A 13771-nucleotide genomic window follows, 5' to 3' on the forward strand; every position below is an offset into this window, starting at 1 on the left:
CGACGTCTATTCACATGTTTAACCCAAGACAAACAGTTCAAATTCCATCGACTGTCCTTAAAAGACAAGGTGTGATGACCAGGCATCTGAGGCACAGCAGCCGCTATTTACCACAGAGCAGTTTTACATTTCAGAGGTAAAATCACTGTCAGTTCAGTTCATTAGCAGTGAGAAGAGTTTAAAATATGATTATTATGGTTTGTAGGTTCTGGTTGACTACATGGGTTTATGGATTTCTATTTCAATCTGACATCAGAGGAACGATGGTATCATGTCTGCACTGTTCTGTTTCTGACAGTTTGAGTAGTAACATAGATAATAATCACTGGGGCCGGGCTGTAAAACGTTGTACATTTCCTTCAGGAAGCCTGTTGTGTTGATTTTGTGCAGGTTGTTTAAGAGTCAACAGATTCCTGCTGAGTTTGAGGAGACACAGAAATAATAAATCCTTCAATAATAATAATAAAAAAGTGAGACTCCATACAAAAGCTCCTCCTCTTCTCAGTGTTTCATGGGCCGGCTGTATAAATCTCTGACAGCACCGACCGTGTGCTGCTGATTTCTGCCTGCGGTGACTTTATTTATTCTAACAGCCGCTCTGGCAGCCGCCCAGCCCGCGGTCTGATCGGCATGTGCAGGTTCGACTCTGCTGGGCATGTGTTTCTCTTTAAACGGCTTCTGCTGCGTGGTCAGATTTGGAGTTTTTTTCTCTTTTTTTCTCCTCAGCGGGTTGGATTTATTGCACACATCACACAAAACGCTGCTAGTGCTGCTCCTCCGGACTTCTTAACAAAAAAAAAAAAAAAAAAAAAACTGCACGATTTAAGTTCATGAGAAAATAATTTAGGATCACGAATAGAAACAACGATCTGTGAGAGTAATGAGAGCTGCTTTGAAACTCCACTTCCACATGTTTCCAGGTAGCTCTGTGTGTGTGTCTGTGTGTGTGTGTGTGTGTGTGTGTAGGGGTGTGTTACCTTGATCAAACTGTTTCTGGATGTTGTCCTGGTCCGTCTTGTTCCCGCTGACGCGATACAGGCCTTCTGTCGTCAAACCTGCAAACACAAAAACAACAATACAAATTCAAATAACCGGCTCTCAAAAGGATTTCACTTTCACTTTAATTTAAGCAGCGTTACACACACACACACACACACACACACACACACACAAAAAGAAGTGCTGAATCAAAACAGATGGGCCAACAGGAGCAGTGTACGTTGGTTTTATCTAATGTGGTTTTTCTGTAAAACCACAAACGGAGACTTTCTGTGGATCCATGCTGCTGAAGCTTCACACTGAAACTAATCCATTAAAAGGAGAAGAAGTTTTCTCAGGATTTTTTTGTCTTTCCTTTTGACTTCAGGCTTTTTCCCTCATCACATTCTTGATCACGTCTGGTTTCCTGTGAGAGGATGTTGAAAAGATGTCGATGGTTTTCTTCATTTTATTTTGAAGGTCAGAGGGGGAAAAGTTGAAGAGTACTGGACTTTAAGAAATATAGATGTTTGTGTTAAAGCTCCTTCAAAATAAAGGTAGATGTTTGTATTAAAGCTCCTTCAAAATAAAGGTAGATGTTTGTGTTAAAGCTCCATACAGTATAAAGGTAGATGTTTGTGTTAAAGCTCCTTCAAAATAAAGGTAGATGTTTGTGTTAAAGCTCCATACAGTATAAAGGTAGATGTTTGTGTTAAAGCTCCTTCAAAATAAAGGTAGATGTTTGTATTAAAGCTCCTTCAAAATAAAGGTAGATGTTTGTGTTAAAGCTCCTTCAAAATAAAGGTAGATGTTTGTGTTAAAGCTCCTTCAAAATAAAGGTAGATGTTTGTATTAAAGCTCCTTCAAAATAAAGGTAGATGTTTGTGTTAAAGCTTCATACAGTATAAAGGTAGATGTTTGTGTTAAAGCTCCATACAGTATAAAGGTAGATGTTTATATTAAAGCTCCATACAGTATAAAGGTAGATGTTTGTGTTAAAGCTCCTTCAAAATAAAGGTAGATGTTTGTATTAAAGCTCCATACAGTATAAAGGTAGATGTTTGTGTTAAAGCTCCATACAGTATAAAGGTAGATGTCCATGTGTAGTGTGATTATAAAGCAGCTCTAGGTTCTATATTAATACTGTGAAAGTATCAAAGCCTCAGTCCACAGAGAAATGCACACAGCCTGTATTCAGAAACTGAGCCTTTAAAAACCAGCCGTCAGGACTTCCTGTCACTTTGTGATGTCACAACTAAGCCCCGCCCCCTCACCACCACCTGGACCCACCATCCATCCAACAACAACTAGTAGGAATTGGTTTCTCTGAGTGTTTTATTCTGAAATCTGCTCAGATTTTTTATTGGATCACTTTAGAAAACACAGCCTAGATGCAGAAGTCACTGTTGCCAGGCAGCATCATCATCATCATCATCACTGTTTACACATGCTTATAATTATCCACCAATGGTAAAGAACGTGTCAGTCTTAGTTAAATCTGTGTTGAACTTCTTCTTGCAGGAGCAAAAAAGAAAAAAATATATATAAATAAATATGTGTGTGTGTGTGTGTAACTGTGTCATCTCATAAATACCTTTTTATTTATTTATTGTCTGGACTTTGGCTCTGGTTTCTCTTTAATTCTGTAAACGCTGCATTGTGACACACGTGGGCGTAATAAGCCTTTAAACCTCGGCCTACACCTTCACGCTCATTACTATAATCTGTTTTCCACATTTAATCATTATTTTTGTGTCTGTTCAAGCACTCAGGTGCATTAGAGGTTTTTCTTCTTCTTTTTCTTCTCTCTCTCTTTTTTTTCTTCAAAGATCCTTGGCAGGTTTTTTTATTAAAGGGATAGTTCAACATTTTGGCAAATTGGCCCATTGCGATATTAATCCCTATAGTCATAGCAGTAGGTTCGTTACCTTTAATTGTCGGTGCAAGCTATTTTTAGAACGGCGGAGCAGAGCCGTGAGCTGCTCAGAGCTACGCTACGGAGGCTCATTATGGGATTTCTTGGTTTCCCTCATCAAACTCATCAAATACACAATCCAACAACTCCACAACGCTCTGGTGGACAAGTTGTGAGCTGCACATTCACCACGCTATGAGATAATAACACAACGTTACCAGACAGAGTTGTTTTAGAGGGAAATTCATGCAAAACCGCTGATGCGTGTTGCCTTCAGGGACAGTTTTTCATCAAGCAGTCTCTGTATTTCCCTCTAAAACAACTCTGTGTGGTAACGTTGTGTTATTATCTCATAGCGTGGTGAATGTGCAGGTCACAACTTGTCCACCAGAGCGTTGTGGAGTTGTTGGATTGTGTATTTGATGAGTTTTAATGAGGGAAACCAAGAAATCCGATAATGAGCCTCCGTAGCGTAGCTCTGAGCAGCTCACGGCTCTGCTCCGCCGTTCTAAAAACAGCTTGCAACGACAATTAAAGGTAACAAACCTACTGCTATGACTATAGGGATTATTATGGCGATGGGCCAATTTGCCAAAATGTTGAACTATCCCTTTAAATAAAAACAATGTTAACAAGCCAGCGACAGAAACTGGTGCAGAGCAGAACGGAGCAGTGATCCGTCTCTGCAGCAGCTGGGTGAAGATCATATTGGTAAATCGAGGATCAATAAAGCAAAAACAACAAGAAGAGATAAACAGTGAACCAACAGTCGACTGGTCTGAGAGCAGCTGCCACCTGACAGCTGATCTCAGAGCAGCACATATGGAGACAGAGAGAGTCTTAATTAGAGCTATAATGTGCGTTCTGGCTGCACGGATGAACACAACACACACACACAAACACACGCACACACACACACACACACACACACACAGAGGAACACAACACAAACACACACACACAAACTAACCATACAGGCTGTAGCTCTGCTCTAACGCTGCTACAAGGTCATCCACACTGCAGTATACATGCTTCTGTGTGTGTGTGTGTGTGTGTGTGTGTGTGTGTGTGTGTGTGTGTGTGTGTGTGTGTGTGTGTGTGTGTGTGTGTGTGTACTTGTGTGTGTGTGTGTGTCCCTGCAGAGGCACTTAAGCAGAGACAGAATTATGTAAATTCAGCTTTAATGGATTCAAGTAAATCGTGTCAAGTGTGAGCAAATGTGGGAGAGGAGAGGTGTGTGTGTTTGCATGTGTGTGCATGTGTGTGTGTGTGTGTGTGTGTGTGTGTGTGTGTGTGTGTGTGTGTGTGTGTGTGTGTGTGTGTGTAGTTGTTGACTCAGGTGTATGACAAAACACTCCAGCTTAACTCTTAAATCTGAGGAAAGCAGCGTTTTTCTTTAACGACCTCGGTCTCATCAGCAACCCACCCAGTGTGTGTGTGTGTGTGTGTGAGAGGATCAGAATTAGAAAAAAACTTTATTGATCCCTGCAGGGAAACTGCTTGTGTGTGTGTGTGTATGTGTGTGTGTGTGTGCTCCAGTCAGCAGAATAGCAGAGTGTGTGTGTGTGTTAAACTCGTGCTGATGAGAAGCGACGGCGTGTCGACACTCCGACCTTCGGCCTGATCGCTCTGATATCAGATTAACTACGAGATGAATCCACGCCTCTGAGTCACCGTCTGCAGAAACTCCTCCTCCTCCTCCTCCTCCTCCTCCATCTTCATGTCTGACAACAAACTCGACATCGACACGTCATCGTCGACCACAAACCACAACGAGCTCCGGAGCAGGAGACTGAATCCTGGCGTGGAGGTTCAACGGCTGAGATCACAAAACTGAAATAATATACAAGTAGTGTCGGCCAAGTGTATATAGGATTTCTTAAGAGACTGTAACATCGATTATTCACTAAAAAAGCACAAAATAATTAACATTAAGCTGACGTTACGTCATCTGATTGGTTTGAGGTCTGTCCGGTTGCGTAGAGAAGCATTTTGATCTACTATACGTCCTCCTGCACTGCAAAAACTCAAAATCTTTTCAAGAATATTTGTCTTATTTCTTGTCAACATGTCTCATTTCTAGTCAAAACTATAATCTCTTTCCACTTTAAATAAAACTCATCACCTAAAAATTAACTTGTTTTCAGATCATTTTCACTTGTTTCAAACTAATTTTCAATTGAAATAAGTAGAAAAATCTGCCAGTGAAAGCTAATTTTTGTGCTTGTAATAAGGAAGAAAAACTTGCTCCACTATCAAGTTTTTCTACTTATTTAAAGTGGAAAATTTGCTTGAAAAACTTAAAAGTGTCTAAAAACAAGCTACTTTTTAAATGTGACGAGTCTTATTTTAAGTAGAATGAGATTTATTTTGACTGGAAATAAGACAAATATTCTTGGTAAGATTTTTGCAGTGTGGAAGACGAAGGTGAAAACACCTTCACCAGACGATGATGCACCGATCTGACTTCTTCAGTCCCAATGTCGATGTCCGATACCGATCTGATACCACTGTTGGATTAATAAACTCTACACCTCGTCATGTGGAAGACAGTGAAAACATCTGGGCTTAACTTTAATATCACCTTCCAAACTTTGTAAAACATTGTTGCTGACGCAGAATTGAAGTGAACAGATCGGCTCCATTATCTGATACCTGATCTAGATGTTTAGCCCACATCTGGACCGATATCCGGTCTTAACATCCGATCGGTGCGTCCCTACGAGACTGAGATACAGTCCGCTGTTAGCCAGCCTAGTTAGTTTTACACCTTAACGCAGTGCTTCTCAAACTTTTTTCGTCATTCCCCACTTTTAACAAGTGGGGATTTTCAAGCCCCACTTCCCCCCGTCGCCCCAACAAAAATTACTTCAAATTTATTGAACTTACTAGCACTAAGTATATCAGTCATATTTCATGAGTCGAAATCAAAAACATGAAATAACACAAAGTTCAAAAAGAGAAAATAAAAGTGCAGATCAAAAACGAAAAGTAAAAGTAGGCTACAGTAGCCTTGTCAAATAATGAAACAGTGTTTCATTTGCAATCTGTGCATAAAACAAAAACATGAACAAGTGAACTTTCCCTGCATTAGTGGCTGCAATGTGCCTGTTTTGCACTGCACATCCTCGGGGTTGCAGGCTTGAAACTGCCTCAAGTCATGCTCAATGTTGAGCTGAGAAGTGTGTGTGTGTGCGTGCGTGCGTGCGTGCGTGCGTGCGTGCGTGCGTGCGTGCGTGCGTGCGTGTGTTTTCATCTCTCTCGAGTCTGACATAAGCTATAAAACGCACACAAATATGATCGCATTTGTCAATTGCTGTGTTTTATTTTGAAAAGTGCTTTATTTATTTCCTGCCAAGATTGACGCGTTAGCTCGCGGCTCGCGCACAAAACTGGCCAGATGCCGAACCGATCGCTGCAGGGCGCGACTTCCACCACTGGTCTGAACTACACAACCGGTACTTGAGCACCGAAGGGAAGCGGTCTCTGTTCCGCGCTATTCGCGGTGCTTCGGCGTCCGGTGAGAACCCAGCAGCCTGCTACCAGAGCCGGTCTCTGTTAGAAACTCTCTGCTGCTGCTGCTGCTGCTGCTGCTGCTACCTTGTTGTCCCGCTGCAATTAACATCCCGACGTCAATCATTGTTTTTGCACTTTAGCTCCAGGTTACATTTTTTCTCCCGGTCTCCTAATGCTTTTTAATAATTTTAGCTATTCATTATTACTTTGTTTGTGTGTGGCTATTTTGTTTAGAGTGAATTATCTTTGTTGTCAATAGCATTTACAGTAAGATAGGCATGAAATTGAAAATTCCCTCCCGTTTGTCGCGCCCCACCTGTCATGTCTCCGTTCCCCACCAGGGGGGCGCGCTCCACACTTTGAGAAGCGCTGCCTTAACGGCACTTAACAATCGATTTAAGTGCATTTTGACTTCAACTTCCTGCAGAGTTTTTATTAACTGATGCAGAACTGGAGCTTCACCGACGCCCTGAGTCACTTGTTCTAAAAGCATCGGCTCCACTCAGTAAATCTAATATAAAGCTCTAGATTGAAGTTTAATGGCAGATAATGAAGTGGTTTTACATTGGTGTGAGTGGTTTGGACCGTTCTGCATTATAAACACATTAAAGCTGCTCCTCCATGGTTTAAAGGACCATTACGGCATTTAGTTGTGATACTGTACTGGACTGTAGTTTGTCATTTTGTATGGTGTGGTGTGTGTCCCTGACCGGTGAATTAAAGAGTTAAAAATAGCCGATGATTGACTTTCATTTATTGAACCGGCTTCCTGTCTCCTCCCACGGCAGATGGTCGTCACGGCGATAAAATAACTGTGGCAACCGGCCAATGAGCTGAGAGACAGAGACAGAGACAGATACAGAGAGAGAGAGAGAGAGACAGGTAGAGAGACGGTGAATCAGCTTTGAGATAAGATACAGATAGAAAGATAGAGGTGGAGACTAGAGTGATGACAACTGCTACTGTGTGTGTGTGTGTGTGTGTGTGTGTGTGTGTGTGTGTGTGTGTGTGTGTCAGTGTGTGTGTCTGTCAGCGTGTGTGTCAGGATATTAGATCATATCGCGGCAGGACAAGTCTTATCAGATCCCAACATGCAAACACGAGCTGAACTGTTCACGTCCTTCCCCTCAGGTCTGCTCTGTGTGTGTGTGTCAGTCAGTGTGTGTCTGTGTCAGTGTGTGTGTTACATCCTGTTGAGAGTCAAATGTCCTCACAAGGACACGGTGTTGTGTATCTGGGATGGCGACGTCTCACTGGAGGTCAATCCAGGGTGAATATAGAAAGAAAACTGTGAATTACGAACGTCCAGTGAACGCAGCAGCAGCAGGAAACAGGCCCGATGTGGTAAACAGTACAACACAACACAACACAACCGTACGTACGCACACACACACACACACACACACATGAACGGTTTGTTTACCGATTGTAATCAGCTGATCTCTGATTGGCCGCCTGCTGCCAAGTGGAAGCTTTGAAGATGAAAAGAACACGACTTCCTTCATTTGATGCATTTTCCTATTGAAGCAGGTCAACCAGGGGTCAGACGTATACATGTGTAATTATATTAACACTAATGCAGTCACGCCCACCGACTGCAAGGTCGTTACTGTCGTATGGCAGGAAGTTCAACAGCTAAACTTCACAATAAAAGACCCGTAATTAACTAAGACTCCCACTGTAAACACACCGAGGTCAGAGCTGTGGTAGATTCATCTTCACTGTCCAATTAGTTTAAATCAGAGGTGACGCCTCCAGACCACAAATATTATATATATATTAAATATTATATCTACTATATCTATATGGATCAACCTTTCAAAATAAAAGACAAAAAAGAGGAAAATCTGCAGCTTTATAGATGTAAAAGTATAAAACAAAGATTTAATCTCAGGTCTCGTGTTTTAAATAATATATAAATGTTTTTTCAACAAGGTAAAAAGCCAAACTTCACAATAAAAGACCAAAATTAACTAAGACTCTTATTGTAAACACACCAAGGTCAAAGCTGTGGTACATTCAGCTTCACTGTCCAATTAGTTTAAATCAGAGGTGACGCCTCCAGACCACAAATATTCTATCTATATGGATCGACCTTTCAAAATAAAAGACAGAAAAAGAGGAAAATCTGCAGCTTCATAGATGTAAAAGTATAAAAAATGATTTAATCTCAGGTTTCAGGTTTTAAGTAATATATAAATGTTTTTTTCAACAAGGTAAAGAGCCAAACTTCACAATAAAAGACCAAGACACACCAAGGTCGAAGCTGTGGTAGATTCATCTTCACTGTGATCAGTTCCAGACCGCAAATATAATATCTTCTTATGGATCAACCCTTCAAAATAAAAGACAAAAAAAAGAGGAAAATCTGCAGCTTTATAGATGTGAAAGTAGAACATAATAATAATTAAAAACTAATCTTAGATTTTGAATGATATGAAAATGTTTTTTCAGCCAGGTAAAGAGCTAAACTTCACAATAAAAGACCATAATTAACTAAGACTCCCATCTGTCCAGTCTCGTCAGTTTAAATGAGAAGTGACGGCTCCAGAGGAAAACAAGTCGACATGTCAGTGCTCATCACAGGTTACATCATCACACCAGGGCTCATTAGGAGAATGAACAGTTGTTTTCATCACTGATTCATTCATTATTTGTGATGAATGTCTGCACAGTGTTGCAGAGACAGAACAGCTGTTTGGCTCATTCATCAAATAATTTGGTGTCGACACGCGCAAGTCATTCAACCAAAGATTGATTGATTGATCATTTGATGTTTGTCATCAGCCTCCTCCTCTCCTCTGATTGGCTGACACTTGACCACCTGTTGTTACTAGACCTCCAGAGAGAAGCTGAGAGAGAGAGAGAAGGAGATGGTTTTTAGATCTTCTCATGGATCAGCCCTTCAAAATAAAACACAGAAGAGGAGGAAAATATGACTTAGACTTCTCAATTTTTAAATAATAAAGTAGATACTAGTTGAATCACCTTGTTAAAATCAAAGCTGCTCTTCAGTGTTCGCCATGTTGAAGTAAACAAAAGCTGATAGACGTTCCTTCTCGTTTGCCTGTTGCTGATTGGTTCCCTAGTTTAGCTTTCAGGGAATTAAAAATCGACCTCAACGGCTTCTTCTCTACAAAGAGAAATGAAATCTCAGGCAGGAAGGAGGTGATCAGACATTACACACTGGGTAATTGAGGTAAAACTTGTCCACCAGAGCGTTGTGGAGTTGTTGGATTGTGTATTTGAGGAGTTTGATGAGGGAAACCAAGAATTCCCATGAGCCTCCATAGCGTAGCTCTGAGCAGCTCGCGGCTCTGCTCCGCCTCCGCCGTTCAAAAAATAGCTTGCACCGACAATTAAAGGTAACAAACCTACTGCTCTGACTATAGGGATTATGGCAATGGGCCAATTTGCCAAAATGTTGAACTATCCCTTTAATTTGTTGTGTTTTTTAGTGAAAAATCAATGTTACAGTCTCTTAAAATCAAAGCGACAGCTGAATTAAACAGCAGCTGCTTTTTGGTGTTCGCCATGTTGAAGTAAAGAAAAGCTGATTGGTGATTGGTTCCCTAGTTTTCAGGGAATTCAAAGTCGACCTCAACGGCTTCTTCTCTACAAAGAGAAATGAAATCTCGGGCAGGAAGGAGGCGATCAGACATTACACACTGGGTAATTGAGGTCTTGATTGGGAAGCGATGGGGAGGTGATGTTGGTGTTGTGATTAAGAGACTGATTGGAGCTCACTCAGACCGATGGAGCATTTTAAATCAATGGCATTCTCTGTCCGTCCTGTTCTATTAAAAAACACACACACAAAACAAAAAGAACGCCGACTCGTCTCTAGATAAATAAATCCTGCATTGTTGAGCACATACACAGGCTGATTGTTGTGAGTCTACAAAGCGTCGCTGCCCTGAGGAGTCTGTCCAAACACACACTCTGAATAAAGTGTAATAATCCCTGCTGCTGTTTACACACTCAGTGGGATCCATGTGGAAACAGAAAGCAGCGCCGCAGCCGTTTGTCTGCGTTACCCACATCGTCGACTCTTGACCTGAACAGTTCACTCGTCCTTTTAAAAGGTACATTGTGTAGAATTACTCCCATCTAGCGTTGTGGTTGTATATCTCAAGCAACTCAATCATATTTTTCATGCTGCATTCTAGGGCTGGGACGATACGCTTTTCTCCCGATTCGATTCTTCTACGATTTTTTGGATGGTGATTCGATTTAAATTGCGATTCTACGATATTGCCGATTCTCTCGATTTTTAGTCTTTAGCATTTTTAACATTTATCTGCACACAAATACTGTGGGAGCCTATAAATGAACATACTCCATTATAAAGTGAACTTTATACCCTTATAACCCTTTTCAAAACCTGTACTCTCTGTATGTAAAAAAGGCTAACAAATGCACATTGCACAATATTGAAAAACATTCCCAAAAAAAAATCCAAAAATTCCCCTACTGCATTCACTTGAAATTGGGCAGACGGCAGACGGACGACAGCCGCTGCACGTAACGGCATAAACAAGCCTCTATGTAAACAAGTGGTCGGTCAGCACGAGGTGAAACAATAACACGTGACAATATGTTGTTGTTGTTACATCTGGTTTGTTAGCGACGGCTGTCTGCCCGACTGCAGGTGAATGCAGCATCAGTGTAACGCTCCATTCCTCCTCACTGCGTTACCGCGGTGACTTTTCACAGACGCCACCTCGACCTGAGCCGACAGCTCCGGTGTCTCCGCTGAGTCTGTGGTTTCCTACCGTCACGCTGCCACTGAACGTAAAAACATGGAGACACCACATGGCAGCAGCACCGAGCTTACCCGCTCCATGGAGATATGAACGATATGAACGGCTCATTCAGAGCTGGAAGGAACACTTCACTTTGTTGATGGCGGGGATTATTGATGAATGAAAAACAGACTTTTGAACCAAATAATCGATTTTCGTGAATAGATAACAGGTGAAGTTACACAATGTCCCTTTAAATATAAACAGACGACAGCGAGATCGTTCAACGCTTCACTCCCATTAGGATAATGACTTTACGGTGCTGACACGACGGGTTAATCTGATTAAAGATAAAGTAGCTCAGCACCAAAACACACACACACACACAGAGCAGAAACTGTTCAACAACATTGTTCACAGTTTAAATGTTTCATTCACCACATCCCACCCACTATTTTATTGTCCCCACTTCCTCTTGTGCAACATGATGTTGAGTCTTTGATGTTGTGTATTTGATTTATTTCTCTATTGTGCGACGTCGGCATCTTTACCTCCAGACTGTGTTACACTGACACGCAGTTGTTTGTATATATATATTTATATTTAAATATACATAAAAGGGATAAATCTGGTGATATTCAATATATTTTCCTCATTGTCATCAAATCCTGTGAAAATCCCGAACGTATCCTCCCGGTAACGAGCTTTATGTTTGTGTGTTCAACGGCTTGATTCCTCTGAGCCACTGAGCTCCATTGTTGTCCATTTCCATGAACACACACCCTGCAGTTTATCATGACTCACACACACACACACACACACACACACACACACACACAACCCTGCACCATCCTGCTGCCCCAAATAGCCACAAGGGCATAAATGTGGACGAATCCGCCACTGAAAATAGTCCCCAACAAACACACCGTTTCTTCCTGTTGGTTGATTTGTGTGAAACCAACAGTGAACATCTGCTGCTGGTCGTCCTGATCTGAATCTGTTTGACCCTGAGCTAACAACGGAGATCTGTATGAAAAGTTCCTAAAATACTGTAGGCGTGTTGTTTCTTTCTAATGTTTCTAGAATAAGTCGCTCTAACTCCACTAAAACAACACTTTAAGTGCATTTTGTCCAAACAGTGTTGATTTTGGTGCAGTTGGAGTCAAGGAGCTGCTGATGTGTTTAGTGGCATCTCTATCCATGAGCTGTGTCCCGATTCAAGGACTGGGACCTCTGAGGAAACAGCTTCAGAGGTGTCAACCGTTGGTAAATGGGATGGTCCAGCCTTCAGGCCTTCAGGCCAACAATGGGCAAGTGAAACTCCATCTAATGATAGCATTTTTGTAAAAACAACCACAAGTACTTTGGTAAAAACCCCCTTAGAGGTTAAATACTTTCTCCACTGTTTTGTCAGACTGGTGACGACTAGTCAGATCGATGCGTTAGGAACTGACCCCCTTGAATAACCCCTTGGATAAGAGGCCAAACGTCTTCCTAGACAAATACAAGTCCAGTTGCCCAGAGGTCTAGCCTTCAGAGTATTTCCTGATCGTGTCCAAAAGCAATCAACGTCCTAACGTCAAACATTTAAAATTAGCAGCTTTTTTTTTTTTTACACTTCCAGCAGCTCCTCACCTTGGCGGGCGAGCACGGCTCCAAGCCGGCTGCAGAGTGGGGCTACCATGGCTACAGCACTGAGCCAATGTTAGCTAATTAGCTATCTGAACATTGAGGCGGCTAAGCGCTTTATTGTCATTTTTATGCAAGTACATAAAAACTAAATAATGTGCAGCAATTCAAAAACAATTTAAAAAGGAACAGTGCAAAAAAAAAGAAAAACTCTCTTTTAACTTAGTCTGACTCCTGGGGAACTCCACACAAAAGTTCCAGTTGTACCCAGCTTGTCTGTGCACAAAACGGCGAAATATGCTTCTTGAATCTAGGTGGCTAAAAAATAATCGGCGAGCAAAGAGTCTTGGGATACGGGAGGCCACGAAGGACAGATATGGTGTGTCTTCATAGAACAGGCAAAGGAAGGACGGATTCAAAGAAGAAGCCTTTGAATTAGGACTAGGGATGGGTACCGTATTCTGTACTTATTTTGGTACCGACCGAATTCCCACCAAAGTACCGAGTACTGATTCACGTGAAGTCAAACAGTACCACATTTCGGTACCTGAATGAACGAAAGAGTTTGTGCTGTTACTCTGTTTCATTTATTTTTTATTTACAGAGTTTCACACAGAACTTTCTGATGGCTGTAGGAGTCTTTCCATGTTTCTCCTTCTACCACAGTAAAAAGGGAACATTTACGTACGATATGATAGTCTCATGAACTAACCCATTGAATGACTATTTGGTATTCAAAAATCATTTCCCATCCCTAAAACATAAAATACTCCTCAAGGCTGAGGAGTTAGACAAAATAACTTTAATTACCACACATAACACACAAAAAGTACCGAAAACAGGTACCGTTGTGTACTGGTACCGATTCCCAGGTATTCAAAAGTGAAAGGTATCCATCCCTAACTAGGACAGGCCCTGTCATCGGCCTTCAATTCAAATGCGTCCTCTGAGGGATGAAGCCCCTGAACTGAGACGCAGCTGTAGAATC

The 13771-nt window shown here is 41.6% G+C and overlaps 1 protein-coding gene across 1 annotated transcript in view; it reads right to left on the bottom strand.

Annotated features, from left to right (window-relative positions):
- arhgap5 (Rho GTPase activating protein 5) overlaps positions 1-13771 on the bottom strand; it is a 70066-nt gene that overhangs the window by 16603 nt on the left and 39692 nt on the right. Inside the window, exon 4 of the mRNA XM_085768275.1 lies at positions 978-1055. Within this exon, the coding sequence (XP_085624401.1) occupies positions 978-1055 (78 nt within the window). The remainder of the gene's footprint in view (positions 1-977; positions 1056-13771) is intronic.

The sequence above is a fragment of the Trachurus japonicus genome, chromosome 22, assembly GCF_045865225.1.
Source record: "Trachurus japonicus isolate A0001 chromosome 22, Traja_1.0".
NCBI classification, from domain to species: domain Eukaryota; kingdom Metazoa; phylum Chordata; class Actinopteri; order Carangiformes; family Carangidae; genus Trachurus; species Trachurus japonicus.